General features: G+C 40.0%; 1 protein-coding gene across 3 annotated transcripts; it reads right to left on the bottom strand.

Moving 5' to 3' along the window:
- Window positions 1-3,625: 3,625 nt before the first annotated feature.
- BACH1 (BTB domain and CNC homolog 1) lies at window positions 3,626-18,416 on the bottom strand. 3 transcript variants are annotated; one of them, XM_031064230.1, is made up of 6 exons: window positions 18,112-18,408; window positions 15,610-16,277; window positions 14,892-15,174; window positions 13,048-13,254; window positions 6,545-6,967; window positions 3,626-6,286 (listed from the first exon to the last, which is right to left on the bottom strand). In XM_031064230.1, the coding sequence occupies exons 1-6, from the start codon at window positions 18,349-18,351 to the stop codon at window positions 6,167-6,169; spliced, it is 1,941 nt and encodes a 646-aa protein (XP_030920090.1). In that variant the 5' UTR covers window positions 18,352-18,408; the 3' UTR covers window positions 3,626-6,166. The 3 variants fall into 3 exon arrangements, with proteins under 3 accessions (XP_030920090.1, XP_030920089.1, XP_005429780.1); XM_031064229.1 differs by having other exon boundaries at window positions 14,892-16,277; XM_005429723.3 differs by lacking the exon at window positions 3,626-6,286 and having other exon boundaries at window positions 6,293-6,967; window positions 14,892-16,277; window positions 18,112-18,416.
- Window positions 18,417-19,739: the final 1,323 nt, after the last annotated feature.

Raw genomic sequence — 19,739 nt, forward strand, 5'->3', positions numbered from 1 at the left:
GCCCGCCCAGAGGGACCCGCCGCCGCCCACCCAGACTGGGGGCTCCCGGCAGCTGGCCGGACCCCAGAAACCCGCACGCTCCCACACAGAAGGTTCCAGGACAGAAAGGTGTTTCTGGCCTTTAGCTCCATCAAGCAGACAATTATCTAGAGCACCCTACCTGTCAATACATGCTTTCCTTCCCCAGGAAAGGTACCGCCTTCAGGAGCCCACTTACCCAGTTCTGCATCCTACCTGCAGAATTATGGAGTGCATTGCTCTCACACAAAATGTGCCAGCACAGAAAACCCTTCCTAGCCTTCCTATCCCATGAACAGCCTCTCACCTGCATTGCCAGCACTGGGAGTACCTGCCTTCCTTCCCCAGGAAAGCTGCTGCCATACTTCTTCAGAAGCCCCTCTCCTAACTTTGGATACCAGCTCCCAAAACTGAATACAACTGGGGATTGCTCCTATAGGAAAAGTGCTAGAAGAGAAACCTGGTGTTGGCTTTTATACTCCCTGGGCACCTCACATTCCCAACTCTGAAAGTGGGATCAGGCTCTGTCCTTTTTATGGATATGTATTGTCATTCTTTTTCAGAAGACCCGCTCTGAAAATTGGAGCCATCCTGAATTCATTCAGTCCTGAAGACATTCAGGGACTGATCTCACACAAAAGCATCCAGGACAGAAAGTTGTTGCTGGCTTTTACCACTCTAGGCAGCCTTTTATCTGAATCACCAGCACTGGCACTATGTGCATTCCTTCCCAAGGAAAGGTGCTGTCATCCTCTTTCACGAGCCCAACACTGAAATACAAAGCTGACCTCCAAAACTGAACACGTCCAAGGATTGCTCCCACACAAAGGGTTCCAAGAAAATAAAATATTCCTGGCTGTTAACTCCCCATGGCATCCTATTATCTGCACCACCAATAATGGGGCTAGGTTCTTTCCTTCCCAAGGAAAGGTAATTTGATATTTCAGGAGCCCACTCCAGAATCTTGGGACAACCTCCAAAATATGTCTGGGGATGGCTCCTGCACAAAAAGTGCCAAGAGAGAAAGTTGTTCTTGGTCACGAATTTCTATAGGCACCCTACAAATCTGCACTACCAACTCTGGAGCTGGGTGCTTTCCTTCCCAAGGAGAGGTAATGTAATCCTCCTTCATGAGTCGACCTCTGAAATTTGGATACCACCCCAAAACTGAATAGCGCTGGGGATTGCTCCCACAGACACAATGCCAAGAAAGATGCTGCTGGCCTTAACCTCCCTTGGGCAACCAATCATCTTCACACCAATACTGTGGCAAGGTGCTTTCCTTCCCAAGGAAAGGCACCACCATCATGGAATTTTCTCCCTCACTTGCAATGACAGCATGCATAAGAAAGTTTAATGCAAGAGATCAATTTTTCTTCTACAAATCTAGAAACTCAGAGCTGCATAGTACTACATGAAAACATGAAGAGTTCACAAAGGGAGTGACACACATTCACAAAATCTTCCTTTTTGAGGTCAACACAGATGCTCTGCCTTTTAGGGCAGAGGCAGCTCCCAGTTCTGCCCTTAATGCACTGCTAGAGACGGATGGTGAGAGCTGGTTTGAACAGGCACACACCCTCTGATGGCAACTCCAAGGGTGTACAAACCTCAATACTTATTTTACTTAAAGTCTATTGCTCTGAACTGGCAGGTCTGGCTGCATTACACAATTCATGTAGATGTAGAAGAAGGGAAACACCAAAGGACAAAGCCTGCAAAAGAACCTCCCCTCACACAGTTCTGTTGTTGCCCATTAGTCTGAAATTTCTGACCAGCTCTATGTAAAGAACTGGTTGGAAACTTCTGTGTAAGAATTTGAAGTCTTGTTAGTCCACCACAGAGCTGACAAAGTAGATTTTATAACTAAGAAGACCACGACAAGTTCTGGTGTTCTGTATAACACAAAGCACAGAATCTCATTCAGTCCTTCATCCACTATTTTGATTTGCATGTAAAAAGGTTTACTGTAATTCTTGTAGAGGGAGGAAAAAAGAAAGGACTTTTATAAAAGCACAGAAATCGTCAGTGGTTTTAAAGTCCTTTTAAGAGCCTGTGAAACAATTCACAGGACAGATTTTCAGCAAGAACAATGACAGGTCCATAGGATTTTTGGGATAACATCTGGATAGATGCAGGTTAGCAAAGTTTCATGGTTTTATGGGTAAGCAGGACTATTAACTTCAGAGACCAGAATAAGAGCCTGAAAATTGTATGTACTTTTTAAGATTCCTACATTCACACACCATGTGTGAAAAATGGACCAGCCCAACAGACAGCTGTCAGTGATATTCCCCAAACTCCCATGGTCTGCTATTAATCCACTCTGGGGATTCTGTGACTTCTATTGTCTTTTATCCCTGCACCTCTCCCGTGGTTTTTAACCTTCTACTTTGTTAAGAATAATAATTTCACACAGTTAGTAGCTGATTATTCTGCATTCAAGTAAATGTTGTAAATATGGGTAGTTACAATTACAATGAGCAATTATGTATCAATACCAACCAACAGTTACAACATCCGCATTTAAATTATCTTCACACGCTGATTTTCCACTGCCACCTAAAAGTACCTGACAGGCCTGTAAAAGTGCAACCTGATGAGCCTCCATCTGAAGGACTTCAGTCGATCCTCAGTATTAAAGCAAATCAAGTGTATTTTTAATAAGAGTCAGAGTAATAGGAATGAAAACTCAGAACCAATAGAGGCTGTTCACTGAAAATCCTTCTTATTTCCTAGATCATTGCCTGAAAAAGTCCCAAATGTTGCCAGGCTGACATGAAATGTATCATCTGATTTATCACCATTGGGCTGAGAAATAAAATTGCAATATGATTGAGAAATTTTGAGTCTCTCTCATCACCAAATACTTCTAAACAAAATCATGCCAGTTCACCTGAAAGCTTGAGGCTTATGGCCTTCAACAAGTTAATTAAGGGAATATATACACATTCTGGGGTGCTATTTTGATTACTGAGTCTTGTTTCTTCCCAAATCTCTCACATCCATCTCCTCCTCTTTCACAGTAAATATGAAATAGTAGATTATAAAAAATTAGGAAATCTTGTTGAAGTATCATACTGAATTCTTACTAGACTATTAACACATACCAAGAAAGCCTTAAATGTAATTTCTCAAGTTAACAAGATATACTCAACTTACTTGTATTGCTATATTATTCTCACTCCTTACTTATCTGTTAACCATTTTTAAGGCTTTTATTTTAAATTCTGCCTACCTTGGCTCTCTCATTCATATGAAACAGCAGGTCTTCCACATGGCAAATTTAATCTTCAGTAGATTGAGAAGAATATTCATGTATTTAAGAATATGCAATTAAAAAAGAAAATCAATAGAACAAAATACACACTACTGAGGAAATATCATGAGCAGACACCCAACTTTGGTACAATTACCTCTCTCTGTATTATTAGATTTCAGCTTTGTCTGAAGAATCCTAAACTACTGGTTTGGGCCTATTAAATTTATAAACTATATAGAGACTACTTTGCTACCATTTTCACAACTGTTTGAGCAGTACTACATAAATGAATAATACACCAGTAGAGACTTTAACAGCAGAAAACTTATACAAAATAGAAAAGCCTTTGTAGAAAGGATAGTGGTTTTTATTGCAGACTTAGAAAATACTGAATTATGAAAAATACAAAATCAACTGTTGTAATTATCTGTTTATTTTACAATCTGTACGCCATCATACCCATATGGCTTTAAGATAGTCTGTTCAAAGTATTTTAAAACATGCTTTAACAAAGTATTTTACTATTTCAAAACCGAGTATTTCTTTACTGGAAGAGAAAAAAATAAAACCAAACTCCAAAAATATTTTCCTGAGAATTCTGTATCATAAAATTGTCATTCATTCGTAACATTTGCAAGTTGATGATATAGGCTTATAGAAGTCAACATGCAACTTGTAGGTCTATGGTATTAAATAAATATTTTTAAAATTACTTAGATGCAGCTGGTCAGGCAAAAACCTACCCTCAAACTTCATCAAGTTCCTATCAGGTTTAAAAACATGATGTTACTTTTATCATAGGTCAATGACTGCCATGATTCCTGCCCTGGAATCCCTCCACCATCAACTATAAGGAATTCAGGCTGTGGCTGATCCCCGGACTCCAGTAGTGGAGCACAACTCTTTAGGGATATTCCAGCCTCACACTTGGTCATCACTGACCTTGTTTTCCAATATCTGCAGCCAAGTGTGTCAGCGCTTTGGGCCACTGGATAAGCTCCCAGACAGCCATTCCCTACAAACATGCTCCACCTCGTTAGAATAAGGACTGACCCCAAGGAATTCCAACTATATGCACTATTAGGACAATGTTTTAATGCCATTGCCCACGTAATTTCAGAGCATCACCAGCTTTAAAAGTGATAGTAGTTATGAACAGTAGAGGTTTGGGCTTTGAATTTTGTTTCTTATTGTTTCTTGTTGCAAACAAAATGGAGACATAAGAGCAAAATGCTTCCCAAGGTGGCAGCATGGGAGGGAGACAGGATTAAATTAACCAGGAATCTACAGAAACTGAAGAAAAAGCCCAGAGAGCTTCATAAAGTCATACATATACAGGATCATCATATTTCAATTATGTCATTTAAGAGAATTTCAATCCAATTATCATGATGTCTGCCATGTAGTATTTATTTCTGAATTTCAATTACTGCAAGCATTGTGATTTATACAAGCTATGCGCCATCAGCATATTTTTTCCCTTAAAAAAGTAATGATATATGATGAAAATCCAAGGATTCACTAGAGATTTGAATCAATCAGTCCCATAGGTGAGGTAGTGTAGTCATTTGTGTTGTGTGCTGGTTATGAGAAGTCCTGTTGAAATCTGGTAATTTTTAAATTTTTGTTTTAAATAAGTGGCTTACTGTATTTATTAATGCTATGTTACCTATGGATGGTGGGGAGAGGAAAAAGAAGAGCCTTGCCAAGAACAAGTTTTGCCTTGCTGCAAGGTAAAACTGAAAAGCAGTATTTACAAGGGCCATTGCTTAGTTGCTGCCTACTGTACATGCACACAAAGACACAAAAAGCTAATACACATTCTGAGGTAGGAAATGAAGAATTCCACTGGCTTGTACAAGATTCTTCATGTTTTGTAAACCAGCAAACCCAAAGTTTTCTGTGGTGAGGTTCAATACTTAGTTCTGGTGTGAGAATAGCGTCTAAATAACAAAGCATCATTGGTATACAATATGCATCCACTGCTATGTAAAAATCTAGAAAATGGGGATTATTTTCAGTAGCTGAATTTCTCCTTCACAAAGTAATAAAGGAAATATCTCCAGCTCATTTCTTCAATAAACTTTTTATATAGCTATACTAATAGCACAAGCCATTGAAAATATAATACAGGTTTAGCCATAAAGTATCCTGAAGATTGATTCTGAAATAGAACTTTACTGGTCCCAGTGATCAGAGAACAAATATTTGTAACTTACTTTAGGCAGTTAGGCACTGAAATAAAAAAATGTGGCCTGAATACCTTAAAAAAAAAAGTCTGTCCTTAGACTTTCACAATACTTTGATTCCAACTTGCCACAAAGAAGCAGCAAGCTTGAAGGTGCTAGGACAGGAAGTCACAATACAGCTGTGAGTTTTAACAAGCCTATGGGATTCAGATGCCAGAGGATCCAATGCACACTCATCCAAGAACTGCACCAGTTTCAGATGTCTGCCTTCCACAGTGCCTTGTTATTCCTCTCACTAAATTTAGAGAAGAGAGCAGAATGTGGCAGCACCTCTGCTGCTCCAGTTCTTTTAATTCTGGACTAGAGTGACAAGACAAAACCACTTATTCAATAAAAGCCTACCACTAACCAATTCTACTACCAGTAGTAGTAGCTTACTACTTTAGTTCAGTAAAAGTCTTCTGTGGGATGGGGAGGGGAACAGCAGGAAGCAAGGAGCAATACCAGAGTGCACTTTTCAAAATCTCCCCATCCTGTCATGTAACTTACCCCATCAACAAAATGAACATTTACAGAGCTATATATGTTTCTTAAGGTTTGTTTATCAGGAAAAAAGAAGTCTTAGAAGAATTCCAGGTATAGAAGTCATTGTGCATAAACAGCTGTCAGGAGGCTTTCCTTAAAATGCAGAGTGGCATTAAGTACTGTGGCATAAATCAGAGTAGGCTGCTCTATATATGAACAAAACTTCCTCACAAATAAGCACCTGTGCATGGAATTTGTACTTTCCAACAGCTTTCCTGAACCCTCCTTGGCACCCCCACACAGAAAAAGCCCCAAGGCTGACACATACAAATTACCTTCTAGAACTACACAGAACAAACCCAAAGCTTGCCAATGGTGACCGTGGAATTGTCAATATAGTTTCAAAAGATAAAAGTTTTATCTTCTCTCTCACTTAGTAAGTTACATTCCAATAATTCTCAATTCCACTTCTAGTTGCAATGTTGAGAGGCTGGCAATGGGGAAGAGAGATTCATTCATCTGTAGTGCATTTGTCAGTCATTTGCTGGCAGAAGTCTGTGATGCCACTGCTCTGCCCACATGGCTCCAGCAGCGACGTCTGCTCCAATGATCGGGCAGGAACCGGGTGCAGTTCTTGGACTTGGTCGTACGTGGCCTCACACACACTTTTGACACACTGGTAACGGGAACTCTGCTCAGCTGTAGGGGTGACACCTGAAAGACCATTTGCTGATTCTACAGATGCTGCTACCACAAGCTCACTATCAGATGGAGCTGTTTGTTCTCTTTTTGGGAACAAAAATGAAAGTGGACAATCTGAAGAAGAATATTTTGCAAGTATTTGTATTTGCTCTTGACTCAAGGCTGCTTCCTTACACACCTGCTGGCAAAGTCCAGTCAGATTCTGCTTTGTCTCACCCAGAGTTGATAAAATGTGGTTTCTTTCCTTCAGCAAATTCTCCTTCTCATTTTGCTGCAAAAAGAAAAACAGTATTTTAGTCTACATTTCAACCTAAGAACTATGGTTTAAGCTCCTATCAAAGCTAAACCAAGACTTTAAGTACTCTGGTGTGCTGAAACAGAAGTAATTTGGCATTAAGAAAGAAAGCAGCAACACAATCAAACACATATCAAAAGGCCAATCCTAACCTCTCTGGAAGCATCATGAGATAAGGTATTTGATGTGGTTTTTCAGATATGCAGCTTTTTCCAAACTCATGCTGGCAGACAAAGGAGTAATTTGTAGTTATTGAGCAAATGAAACATAGCTGCACTTACTGTAAATATTCCTGAAACACTAGTTCTACAGGATAACACAAACCATTACCAATGAGCCAACAAAACATTAGGCAGTCTTCATAGAGATCTGTATTTTAAAACTGAAATGCTGAAATGATGAAAAACATCACATTTTAACTATTGCTACTATTCCACTAGATTAAAGTAACTTCCATTCTCAAGAAGTGCCAAATCCACTACAGGACAAACAATGGAGTTAAGTATAGTTCCTAAATTAGAAAATTTAAGAAAGGTAAAGGAAAGAAGATGTGGTGTACAACTAACAACCTAGAGATAATGCAGCAGGATTGTCCAAGCATGTGGCAACAAACAGGATGGCAACTCAACAATAAATATCAAGCAGAAAAAAGTAGCCTGTATTAAATCAAGCTTTTATTTGGCCTCAATGTTGTGAATTTTTCTGAGGCTTCTGACAGAACTGGCTAAAGATGAAAAGACACTGATAACTGAGAAATCTAATCATGGAAACAAGCAACTTTTTGAATAAAGAAAAATGAGGAAATGACAAAGGACAGGGAACAACCAAGACCATCATGAAGAAGTTGAATGAAAAGGACAAAGAACCCGAATCCAAACGTGTTGCAACACATACATTTTAAATTCTGTAATTAATTAATTAAAAGACGATAGAGTTTTGAAAAAAAACAAGGCCTTAAGTAGTTTTCAAGTTTTAATCATAGGGACTATGTGTTACAGCTACTGTTATGTCAATTCACTCTTGGAAAGTTCTATTATTTTCACTCCTCTTCACATCCCCTTTTGCAGAGAAACCTCATACTGCAACCTCTACAACTTCTTTTTGAAAGAACTGATTAAGTTTAGGCAACATTTGGCAAGAGAAACAGTTGTTGCCAGTTCTTTTTGTCTAAAATTAGAAGAAAGAGGACTTGGCTAAGAAATTTCTATTTGTCAGCATATTGGGAGCAGCTGTTAACCATAAAATATGCCACACTGGAAAGGAGCCATCAGGGTCACCGAGTCCAACTCCTGGGCCTGCACAGGACACCTCAAGAGTCACACCCTGTGCCTGAGAACTTTGTCCAAACACAAACTCTGTCAGGCTTGGTGCTGTGACCACTGCCCTGGGGAGCCTGTTCCAGTGTCCAACCACTCTATGGGGGGAAGAGGCTTTTCCTAATAACCAACCTAAACCTCCCATGACTGGGCTTTATGTTGTTTCCTCGAGTCCCTGTCACTGGTCACAAAGAGATTGGCACCTGGCCCTCCAGAGGATGCTGAAGACCTCAATGAGGTCTCCCCTCAGTCTCCTTTTCTCCAGACTGAACAGACTAAATGCCCACAGTCACCTTGCATAAGATTTCCCCCCTCCAGAACATTCCCCATCCTCATGACCCTTCTCTGGATGCTCTCCAATGGCTTAATGCCATTTTTTAAACCATGGTGCCCAAACCTGCCCCAGCACTCGAGGTGAGGCTGCCCCAGTGCAGAGCAGAGCAGGACAATGTCCCCTCCTGCCTGGCTGGCAATGCTGTGCCTGATGCCCCCAGGACATGGCTGTCCCTCCTGGCTGCCAGGGCACTGCTGACTCGCGTTCAGCTGGCCACGGACCAGGAGCCCCAGGTCCCTTTCTACAGCTGCTCTCCAGCCTCTCCTTCCCCAGCCCATGCACACAGCCAGGGCTGTCCTGTCCCAGAGCACAATCTGGCACTTGCCCTGGTTAAACCTCACATGGTTGGTGACTGTCCAAGTCTCCAGCTGGTCCAGGTCTCTGCAGGGCCTCTCTGCCCTTGAGGGAGCTGACAACTCCTCCTAGTTTAGTGTCAATGGCAAACTCAGGGTGTGTTCCATGGAGTGCTGTGTCCAGGCTGTTAATGAAGGTGGTGAGGAGCACAGGGCTCAGGATGCAGCCCTGCAGAACCCCACTGGGGACCAGAGCCAGCCTGATGTCACCCAGTCACTGTCACCATTTGCTCCTGAGCCATGACCCAGTGGCTCTCCCCCTCATGATGAGTTTACCCAGCTGTGGGCTGGACATTTTGTCCAGAAGGATCCTGTGGGAGCCTGTCCAAAGCCTTGGTGAAGTCCAAGAGGATTACACCTACTGGCTTTCCTAGAGCAGCGGGGCGGGTTACCCTGTCATACAAGGAAATCAGTTTTGACAAGCAGGACTTTCCCCTCTTGGAGCCGTGCAGGCTGTGACTGATCCCTGCATTGTCTTCCAGGTGTTTTTCAATACTGATCAGAATAATCTTCCCCATTCCGTTAGGCAGATCATCTACTACCTTTTGGGTATGTAGAGGCACTCAGTTGTGTATTATGGACTGACAAAATTATCTGGACTGCTATTTAAAACAAACATGAACATTCAGAAATAGTTATTCCAGCATCAATTCCTCATGCCCCTTCTGAAGCTGTTGACAGGTTAATACATTTAAATAGTTTTATTTTATCAGCATTATACTAATACTACAAAAAATGTCAGTTAGTTTTGAGATCATCATAAACTGAGAGCTCTTTTGAATCTCCTGGTAAGGAATGTACTTAGTTCACCCATCTCACCCTGCTATAATATATATAACAAGATCTCAATTACATTTTTCTTGGAGCACTGACACATCCTCCTCAGTTACAGAATCTTCAGCACAGTAGTGCTTCTGAAGACCAGTTGTCCTCTACTCTGCTCCCCCTCACAAGTGCCCTCCTTTTAAGTTTCCAAGTGAAAAATCCAAGGATGGGTCAGGTTGGAAGGGACCACAGTGGGTGATCTGGTCTGACCTCTCTGCTCAGGCAGGGTCATCCCATTGTCCAGGAGAAAGTACAAGGAATGTGAATATACACAGGGCCTCTGAAAGAGCTGTTTCTAACAAGTCAACATCTCCTAAAGTAGCCCTTGTGTGTTTTCAAATACAGAACATTAGTGACCAACAAGAACATCCAGATTCAGCTGAAAGGTCAATAAGCAAAGGCTATATGGGAAGGTAAAAAAATGACTTTATCAGTACAGAAGATCAAAAGACATGATCAAAGGTAACTCTCCCAGATAACAGACTCAGCACTGAACAATATTTTTCTTCAATAGAAGTAGAACTTAACATAATATTTTCAATTTCACAGAATCACTTGGGACAGGAGGTACCTCAGCAGGTCTGTAGTCTGACCTGCTGCTCAAAACAAAGTCAGAGATCAGGTCAGATCAGGCTGCTCAGGGCTTGGCTCAGCCATGCCATAAAACCCTCAAAGACAGCACATGTACAGCCTTTCAGGGTGAGCTGCTCCACTGCCTGCCTGTCCCCGCTGGAGGAAAAAACTTTCCTTACATTCAGATGAAATCCCCATTGTAATTTGAGACCATGTCTCTCGTTCTCTTGCTGCCAAGTACTCCCTCAGGCAGCTGAAGATCTTCCACTACCAAAGACTCTATAAGCTCAAGGACTGCCCCACAGATATGGGCAGGCAGCCATTAGGGTCTCCCCACCCCTTTTCCAGGTAGAAGTCCCATTTCTTCAGCCTCTCACCACAGAAGTACTTCAGGCCTGGCCATCCCAATGGCCTTCACCCAACAATTCTGTGTTACATGTGCCAAGATAGGAAACAACCACTGCCCTCCAACAGAGGGCTGCAGTCCTGTTAACACAGCCCAGGACACTGAGGGCCTTTCAGCCTGGACATGTTGCTGACCCATGCCCAGCCTGCTGTCTGCCCAGGCCCCAAGGTGCTTGTCAAAGCTACTTGCCAGCTGTTAGTCTCCAGCCTCTAGTCAGGCAGGGGTCATCCTGTTCCAAATATAGGACTTTTCCAAGAAACACACCACAAGCATCTTCTGAGAGAGAAAAAAACTGAAGCAGCACCAAATAGAAACCAATACAAGACAACATGCTGCACATACTGAAAACCAGGATAAGGAATTCCACGAAAAAGTATTTCCTAACTGGTAGTACAGAGTATTATGTTCTTGTCAAGAGCTGTCAAACTATTGCTACACCATTCTATTCCCTCTCAAAGCTGCATTACAGATGATAGCATGAGAAGATCAAAGTCTAAAAGGTCTGAGACATGACTGACACAGAGAACAGGAACAAGGCAGTAGCCATCATGCCTGAAGCAACGTGGCTGTACCACACATACCTCCTCCATGACATCTCTTTTCTTCCATCCACCTGGAAGTCATGCCTGGACAGATCTTGAGGTTTCTGTATTTGTGTACAGCTTATACAAGTTTGATGATCCGTCAGGCATGGTCAACACCTCCAAACAGAGTCTTTTCAGGAATTTCAGAAGAAACTTTCAGCACAGTTGAAAAAAACATATGCAACTGGAACATGTTTGTGCCTAGAGGATGATTCATATAACTCAGACCCCACCTCACAATTCTCAAGACTCAACACTTATTATCTAAGCCTTGTACAGTGTTACCTGTCAAACAGCAGACATTCAGTCTGTTCCAGCACAGGTCCACAGAAAGAAGGATATTATGTTATAATTATTAGTCTCAAACAGCCACATGCCTAATCTTGCAGATCAACCTTTAATTCCCTGCCCAAGTATTGCAAAATATTGACAGTTACATAACAGAAATGACAACATGATGACAAAACCAAGCAAAAAGTTCTGAAATGTCAGAAATGCAACTTCTCTCTTCAGTAAGGATATTATTAGTACAATCACCTGATTACCCTCCCTCACAGAGCACCTTCATTGAGCACAACCTGCTCTGTCAGCTTATCAGAGCTCTATGGCACTGCAAGCCTTCCTTCAAAGCCTATCTCCTCACTGCAGAAGTAGGAGTAGATGCAGTGAAAGATGCTGATCACAAGAAAATAAGTTTCCAGTCCGTGGAATTTGACTCAAATTTTACTTTCCTTTTCACTTTGAGTCAAAAAAGATGCAACATGACTGCTATGTTCCAGCTGATGCAGATACCAAATTCAGGTACACCAAGCCTAAAATGCTCCATGAACAAGAATGAGAGTACAGTAGTCCTAAACAACTGAACTGTTTCATGCACATGGTTATGATCAACTATGAAACTGAGATTAGAGTCAAAGACTTGTTTTTCTGAAAAGCCACTCAATTATCTTCTTGCCATTGTTATTTTTTACATAATCTTAACCTCAGATTACTTACATTTCTCCTAAGTTACATATTTATCTTTTTATTGCCTTCTTAAGGAAGAGAAAATATATTAACAGATGGCTGCTGAGAAATCGGGATGCATCAATTCCTTAGCTACAATCTTGATGCAACTGCTAAAAAGGCAAGCAACTTCCCAAGTTCTTCTGTACCTTCCGCCTTTCTGCAAGGGTCTCATTTTTAACATCCAAGACTCAGAAACAGTTTGCCAGCCCATGTTGATGTGTTCCAAGAACAGAACTTACACAACTGACAATTGCATAACTGCAAACTTGATCATGAGCAATACCAGGAGCAGAGGAACAAAATCTTGAAGCAAGAAAGGGGAAGAGGCAAAAAGCAGTGTAGGATAACAGTCTGGGAACCATTCTGTACAATTAAATTCAAAGCTTATGGGTTTCAGAAACATCATTCACCAAAAATTATGCTGTGATGCAGGTTTTATTTGACTGGAAACAAGTCCACAGAAGGAAAGATGTGTGTACTTCAGAGCAAGGTTCAGAAAAATCTAGAACAGTTACTAAGGAGTTATACAAGACTGATAAAGTTTTTTAAGCTTGAGTGGAAAGAGTAGTAAATCACCCCACTCTCAAGCTACTGCCAGATAGGCAGTCAAGATGTTTAGAGAAAGACATGACAACAGCAATGAGTATTTATACATACCAGTTTTTCAATTTCAGATTCAAGATTTTGTATACAGTCAAGCTTTCTCTTGCGACATCGCTGCGCTGCAATTCTGTTTTTGCTTCGTCTCCGGATATCGTGAATACAGTCCAATTGTTCAGGAGTTAATTTATGCATTTTCAGAAATGACTGGAAGTCATTTCTGGAAAGTGAGATAATCCTTTGTGCATTAAACGGCAGTTTTACCTAGAATGTGAGATACAGTTGTAAATCCAAGGTGGAACTGATACACACAAACACCAAAAACTCAAGTTTCCATTTTAAGCATTCTTTACCACACAACTCATCTTTATTCCCACATCTCAGAGACAAGAGCAAACTAACAGAACCACCAGATGATGGGATAAAATCCAGGGGATTCAACTACAGGAGTTCAAGCACAGGTGCAATAGAGTATTTGCACATTACAATAGATCCTTACAAGCAGATTCAGAGTAGGCTGAAAGCTACTTGTGTGTGCATCAAATATGCAGGTGATCCACTCTAAGAAGTTTGGTGAGATATAAAACAGGTGTCAAGACTCACTAATATAGTCTAAAGTTTTCCCAAAGCTGCTATTAAGACTGCAAAGTGCATACATTTTTATACCTATGCTTTTTTTTTTCTACAGGAAAAGTTCATCTGAAACAGGCATTTCCTTAAAATACAGAAATTACAATATTTGTCTTTTATTTTTTAGAGTTGGAGAAGACAGAGGACCAGGCTCTTGCTACTGTTGTATACCTGAGCTACAAAAGCATTTGAGATCACAAAGTGTTGACTAATACTGAAAAACATATTTACCTTTACAAAATAATCACTATGGTCTTGAGTATCCAATTAAAGACATTCTATTTTAATCCTTACATTTGAGTATAGTAAGTAGCAGAATATGTCACCTTGCTGTGATCAAAGATCTGAATTTAGTTTAAAAAGAACACAGAGAAATCTTTTCTCTGATTGGCTACTACTACTGGTGACAAACAGGCAAAAAATAATAAAAAATCCCAGAGTACTGTCCTCAGCAATGGTACTACCTTCTCTGTCACATAAAGGTGAGGAATGTATTTAACCAATTCTGGACTTTTGTTTAGCATTCCAGATTTTTTTGTATTGATGGCATGTTCCACTTATGTTCAGTCTCAGTAAGGCCCTGCATCTTGAAAGACAAAAACCCTAGTGCTTTAATAACAACTGAATTTTTGTAACACTGAATGATCCATCATGCAGAGTTACACTGCAATTCCATGATTCTAAGAACTGAGATGGAAATTGTTCCAGGTATATCACTTAGTGCTAGAGAAGGAGATAGAATAATATCGCCTTCTTATTACAGCTACTGAAGCCAGCTTAAAAGCTTAATTGTCACTTCACATTAAATCTGAAGTATCATTTCTCTCTCATCTCCACCCCAAGCTCAGAAAACTGGTAAATTTCTATTAAACAAAGGTTCCAAGTTTCTATTAAACAAAGGTTCCAAGAAGTTTAGAGTTTTCTTAAACTCTAAAGTGAAGCAGGTAAAAGAAAAAAAATCAAAGAATGAACCTTCATGTCTTGATTTAAGGCTCACAACCTTTTCTGACGGTTGTTCCAGAAAAAATCTTAAAAGATTAATATGTAGGCATCTAACACTTCAGTATCTGATCAAAAATACTTTCATACTGTTAATTCAGGGAGACTGAATAAAAGTGATCTTCCATATAAACCTCTGAATGGTTAAAGTTTCAGTTCCAGACTTTTTAAAACAAGCAGCCACAGAAAAAACCCCAAAACAAAGAAAACTCAGATTTTTTAATATGGCCTTAAAAGACTGGGCAGCAAAGGATCCATCAGGATATTCTTACCTCACATTCTTGTTCTCTTGCTGAACAGGATTCACTGTCCCCCTCAGTGTCAGTTTCCGAATCCTCTCCCAAACTTATCACATAGTTATAGGGACATTGTTCTTGTTGCTGTGCCTGAACATAATCTCCACTGTTTATTTCAGAGCTGTTGGAGCATCCTTCAGTGCTCAGGTTGCTTATAAAGGGGCAATTGACAGAATTCAGTGTTGTAAAAGTTCGCTGAGGGCAAGGTTCAGGGCTTTCACTGATCCTGATCCCCAGCCACGGGCACTCTGATTTTTTCCCCAAGTACGAGGGCTCTGAGTACTCTTTAGAAGGCGGTAAATGTACTTGACAGGCATCTGCGCTGTGAATGTCACTCCAGAAGCCCTGTGCTAGCTGTTCTGCTATCTCTCTCTCCACGCTGCTTCGATCTCCAGCTGAGGTGATGTTAGTGGCTTCCCTAACGCACAAATCCACCTTTGAAGATGGGTTACCTTGACTTTCAGTTTTGTCATTTCCAGCTCCAGCACCTGACACAGCTTTTTCAGCTAAGACTGTGTTGTTTTGCATACTACTGAAATTCAAGTTACCATATTGCTCACAACTATGTAAAATAGACACAGAATTGAGTCCATGAGGTGCAGCAGAGTTTTGGGGGAAAGCAGCAAGATCCATTTTCTCCACAGGACATGACACATTCTGAGTTACAGAATCTCTCTTTGACTCTTCTTTTTTCTGAATGCCTTCTTCCCCTTCCTCCATTTCTACCTGAGTCTCTTCACAGTTTGAGATCAGCTGCATAGGCACACACTCCTGAGCTTTTTGTATGCCATCATTATCAGGTATTTCCTTCTCCAGAGAAGTTGCAAATGGGGGTACCTGAACATCTTTAATACTGGAACTGGACTCTGAAGTATTAACTTTGTCATTTCCAAAAGCTTTCTGGAATTTTCTATACTTTGGGCATTGGGAAGATAAGCTGGAAGCACTACCCCTTTCTAAATGTACAGGATCACAATTTTGATTGGCATTATTTTGGAGAATAGGTGATGATTTAGCATTTTCTTCATCTTTACAGGGCTTTGTGTCAGGAATTTGACTATATTCCTTTTCCAGAAGAGCTTCTACTTCATAATTTATTTCTAGGTCTCCATCATCCACATGGCCAGTTTTAGGGTTTGCTTTCTGACAATGCTGTGTGCAAAACTTCTTCCTAGGACATTCCTGATGATCCAATTTAAAGTCCAAACATCTGAATTTGAGAAACTGAAAGCAGGACTCTTCAATGTTGCGTACACCCAAAAATTCTGCACATTTGCAAACTTCAGACACATTGTCTTTATTTAAAACTAGTTTTGCTGTATATGCAAACTGAAGCAAAGGACTAAATCCTTTAAGTGTTACCTGTTACAAAAACAAATGAAAAAAAAAATTAGTATGGTCAATTTGGGTTTAAGCAGAGAAATACACAAATTTACCTGTCTTGCCAGCAGGACAGAGCACAGGACAAAAGCAGCAGACTTGTTCTATAGTGAAAACCTGGTCAAACTCATTCTGAAACAATTCTTCTGATACAATTTTATCATGCACATTTTGTGACAGTTTACTGTGATCTGTCTCAATAAAACATTCTCACAGCACAGTACTAAAAATGGAAAATAATGCTGTATACTGAAAACCAGTAACCAGATTCCAACCTCACAAAGATATATTTCAAAGCAAGTTGTACACTAATTACTCTATAGTATGCTGCTGGTATTTAACAGTAATTGCTCTTCAAAAACTACAATTAATCACTTAGTCTTATGCACCATTCATGCAAAAAAAAGTTTGAAGAAATTGAGTTTGACCACATATGATTATTTACTACTACAGCCACCTACTCCTTTCTTCCTCCCATAGATTTGAAGAAAGGCACTCAAAACCGGTACACCAAACAGAATTCCCAGTTTAAAGCCCCTTTAGAGCAAGTGATTGTAATTGAACATTCACAACAGTTGCCTATCAAGGAACACAGAGATAAACAAAAACTGTGTCATTAGAAACTGTGCAAGATCTTCTACACATGAAACAATGTCTAAGGAATCAAGTAGAAAGCCACAACAGATCACCAACTACATGACACTTCCTTTAGCCTCTTCTCTGCAAATGAACAATAAAGCAGTAGGTCCACTATTAATACTCAAACTCAAGTCCACACTCTGCTCCCTGCCTTTACTGAAATGACCAGTATTTTATGTTAAATAAGGCACTATATCAATGCATCAACTACACTGAATCCTTCTGCCAGCAAAATAATGAATTATTCATGCAATTCAATTTAAGAATCAGTTGAGGGTTTGTTTACTTTGGTTTTTTTTAGTAGTTGTTTGGTATGTTCTTTTTAAAGAACACAACACATGAAGTTGATGAGATCTGCACAGAGACCAGTCCTTTAAAACTGTCTGTAAACATGACCTTCCTAAAGAATTCTTAAAATAGCATTTGAAATGTGCTTTGGAGATTACACCACCACATTAATTCATCATTCATAATGTGGGGAAGTAGAATGCAAAAGACAGTTTATCCATAAACTGTCAACATGTCTTCAGACCTAGTGTAGTTAAAAAAACATTAACACAACAAAAACATTACAAACAATTAACGAACATTAACATACACAACAAACAAAAACACTAACAAACATTAAAAAAAATTAACAAAACAAAAGTGTCTTTACAAATAAGTAGCATTCATAAATGAAACTGAAAGAAAAAAATACAATGGTATTTAAAAACTGTACCTTCTTTCTATTTAAGGGAGAAACACTGCAAAAACTGCAATGATCAAGAGAGGAAAAACACTCTACTCCTTTCACTTTCTCTTACACATTTCTGGCTACCTATGCTCAAGCAAGAAAAAATTGTAGAAAGACTCTTAGTGTGACTGACCTAGAAAAGCAACTCTTGCAGTAGTCATTTATCTAATTTTTATTTGGGATTAAAGTCAAAGAATAAAAACACTGGCAAAAACGAACAGACCCCAGACTAAGATGACAGCAGTTAGTCTTTACAATATAACACATATTAAATACTTGATATAAAAATATTTCTGGTACCCCAGATTGTGGGTTGGTGTCTTTCAGCTCTTAAATTCCCTACTCTAAATTGTCAGTTAAACACCAGCCTCCCAAAAAGAGAACGGAACAAAGCAGATTAGAAGCACTGGCAGGTAAAATGCAGAAGGGAGTGACACTCACCTCTTCCGGTAAAGTGATGATAAGATCAGCGTCCACCTGGCCCACAATTCTTGAAAGGAAGTAACTGCTGCAAGCTGCAAGCACAGCTCTGTGAGCCCGAAATCGCTGATCTTCCACTAAAATGGTAACATCACAAAGGATATCTTGCTTTCTCTGATCGTCAAGGCTGAGGAGTACATTGGTACTGTGCACTGAGGATTCATAGGCAAACACCACACTGTTGTTCTCACTTAGAGACATTCTGTATCACAGCTGGTGGTGTGAGGCTCAGGGGAAAGCATGCTTCTGTGCTTCACACCTGGGGAGCAAAGAATACAAGTTGTACCCCTGAAAGTCATGTCCAACAGGAACCTATTGGTACTGAAACATGAGCACGTGAAATGCGCACTGTTCTGGGCTAACTGTTCTTCAAATTAGTACTTCAAATAAACACATGCTTGTGATATTTACAGTACCCAAACCTTGATATGTGCATCTTAACACAGCTTTTATAATCTCATAGACCAAAAAATGGACTTCAGCAATAAAGAACAGTTCTCTATTAGCCTAGTGATTCAGAGATATACATTTACTGTAACACCTAGAAATTATCTAAGCTTTCACTCTTAGTAATTGGTGTATTCTAACTCCAAGACTATGAAAATGTAAAGAGAAATAAAACAAATGCATTAAACTAAAGTTCTAACAAAATACTATGTGAGCTACTTCTGTTTACTGATTCACCTAATGCAGACTAAAATACATGTGTTCTGTCTTCTTTCAAAAGTATTTTGTCTGCTAAACCAATCAGGCATTGGTAAAATACCCAGATTTTCTAGTAAGTTGGTGTTTTGTTTTAAAATTTGAATTCTCTAACTGCCTTAACACAAACTTTTTCCCCCCTTTTCTTCCATGACTACTTGATTTGTCATACTTGTTACAAGTTTGCTTTCCCAATGGATCATTATGATTCAGATCACCTGGCAATGGAATAGTCTCTCTTCTGACAAAGTTCCAAAATAACTGTATTCATTGGATAATAAACAACAGTTAAAGTTACACAATATTTAAAACCTTGAAATACATAATGGTTCTGAAGATTCTTAAATTTGCAGAAAAATAGAAGGGCTAGGGAGAAGGCAGTTCTGCTAGAGAGTGCAAAGTTTGAAAGCATTTCCAAATCTGATCTTTACACTGTATTTCACTTTCAATTGAGCCCTTCTTCAAATTAAAATGAAGAAAAAATATTATGAAGAAGTGTCCTTGCTCAATCAAGAAACCACTTAAGTCAGATTTGGAATTATCCTGCAAAGAAAATAAGGTATTCCTAGGACACATTATACCTTAACAAAGCAAGCACTGAGATTACACTTGAGCCCAGAGTTCCTGCAACTGAGCACAGCTGTGGAGACTCACAGCTGACACGGGACTGCCTCATCCTTCTATTGCTCAACAGAGGTTGTTGCCATCGGCCAGCTCCCAGCAATAATGAAACTGTAGCCAGTGCAAATCAGCCTTCAGGTGTGGGGAAGCTTTCACAACATGGGGAGTGCACAGGGCATGGACATATTTAAACACACTGTGGAAAAACCAACCACACTGTGCTCCTGGTTACTCACTGCTCCAGCTATTTTCACGGCACACGGGCA

The sequence above is a fragment of the Geospiza fortis genome, unplaced genomic scaffold (assembly GCF_000277835.1).
Source record: "Geospiza fortis unplaced genomic scaffold, GeoFor_1.0 scaffold283, whole genome shotgun sequence".
Lineage (NCBI taxonomy): Eukaryota > Metazoa > Chordata > Aves > Passeriformes > Thraupidae > Geospiza > Geospiza fortis.

What these genes read in the sequence shown, in the direction of transcription:
- BACH1 (XM_031064229.1), bottom strand. Translation starts at nt 18,351, where the DNA reads ATGTCTCTAAGTGAGAACAACAGTGTGGTGTTTGCCTATGAATCCTCA. An exon ending in TCATCACTTTACCGGAAGAG is followed by an intron (nt 16,278 to 18,111) that starts GTGAGTGTCACT and finishes TTTTTGTAACAG; the next exon opens with GTAACACTTAAAGGATTTAG. An exon ending in GCAGTGGCATCACAGACTTC is followed by an intron (nt 6,287 to 6,544) that starts TGCCAGCAAATG and finishes TCTGTGTGGGGG; the next exon opens with TGCCAAGGAGGGTTCAGGAA.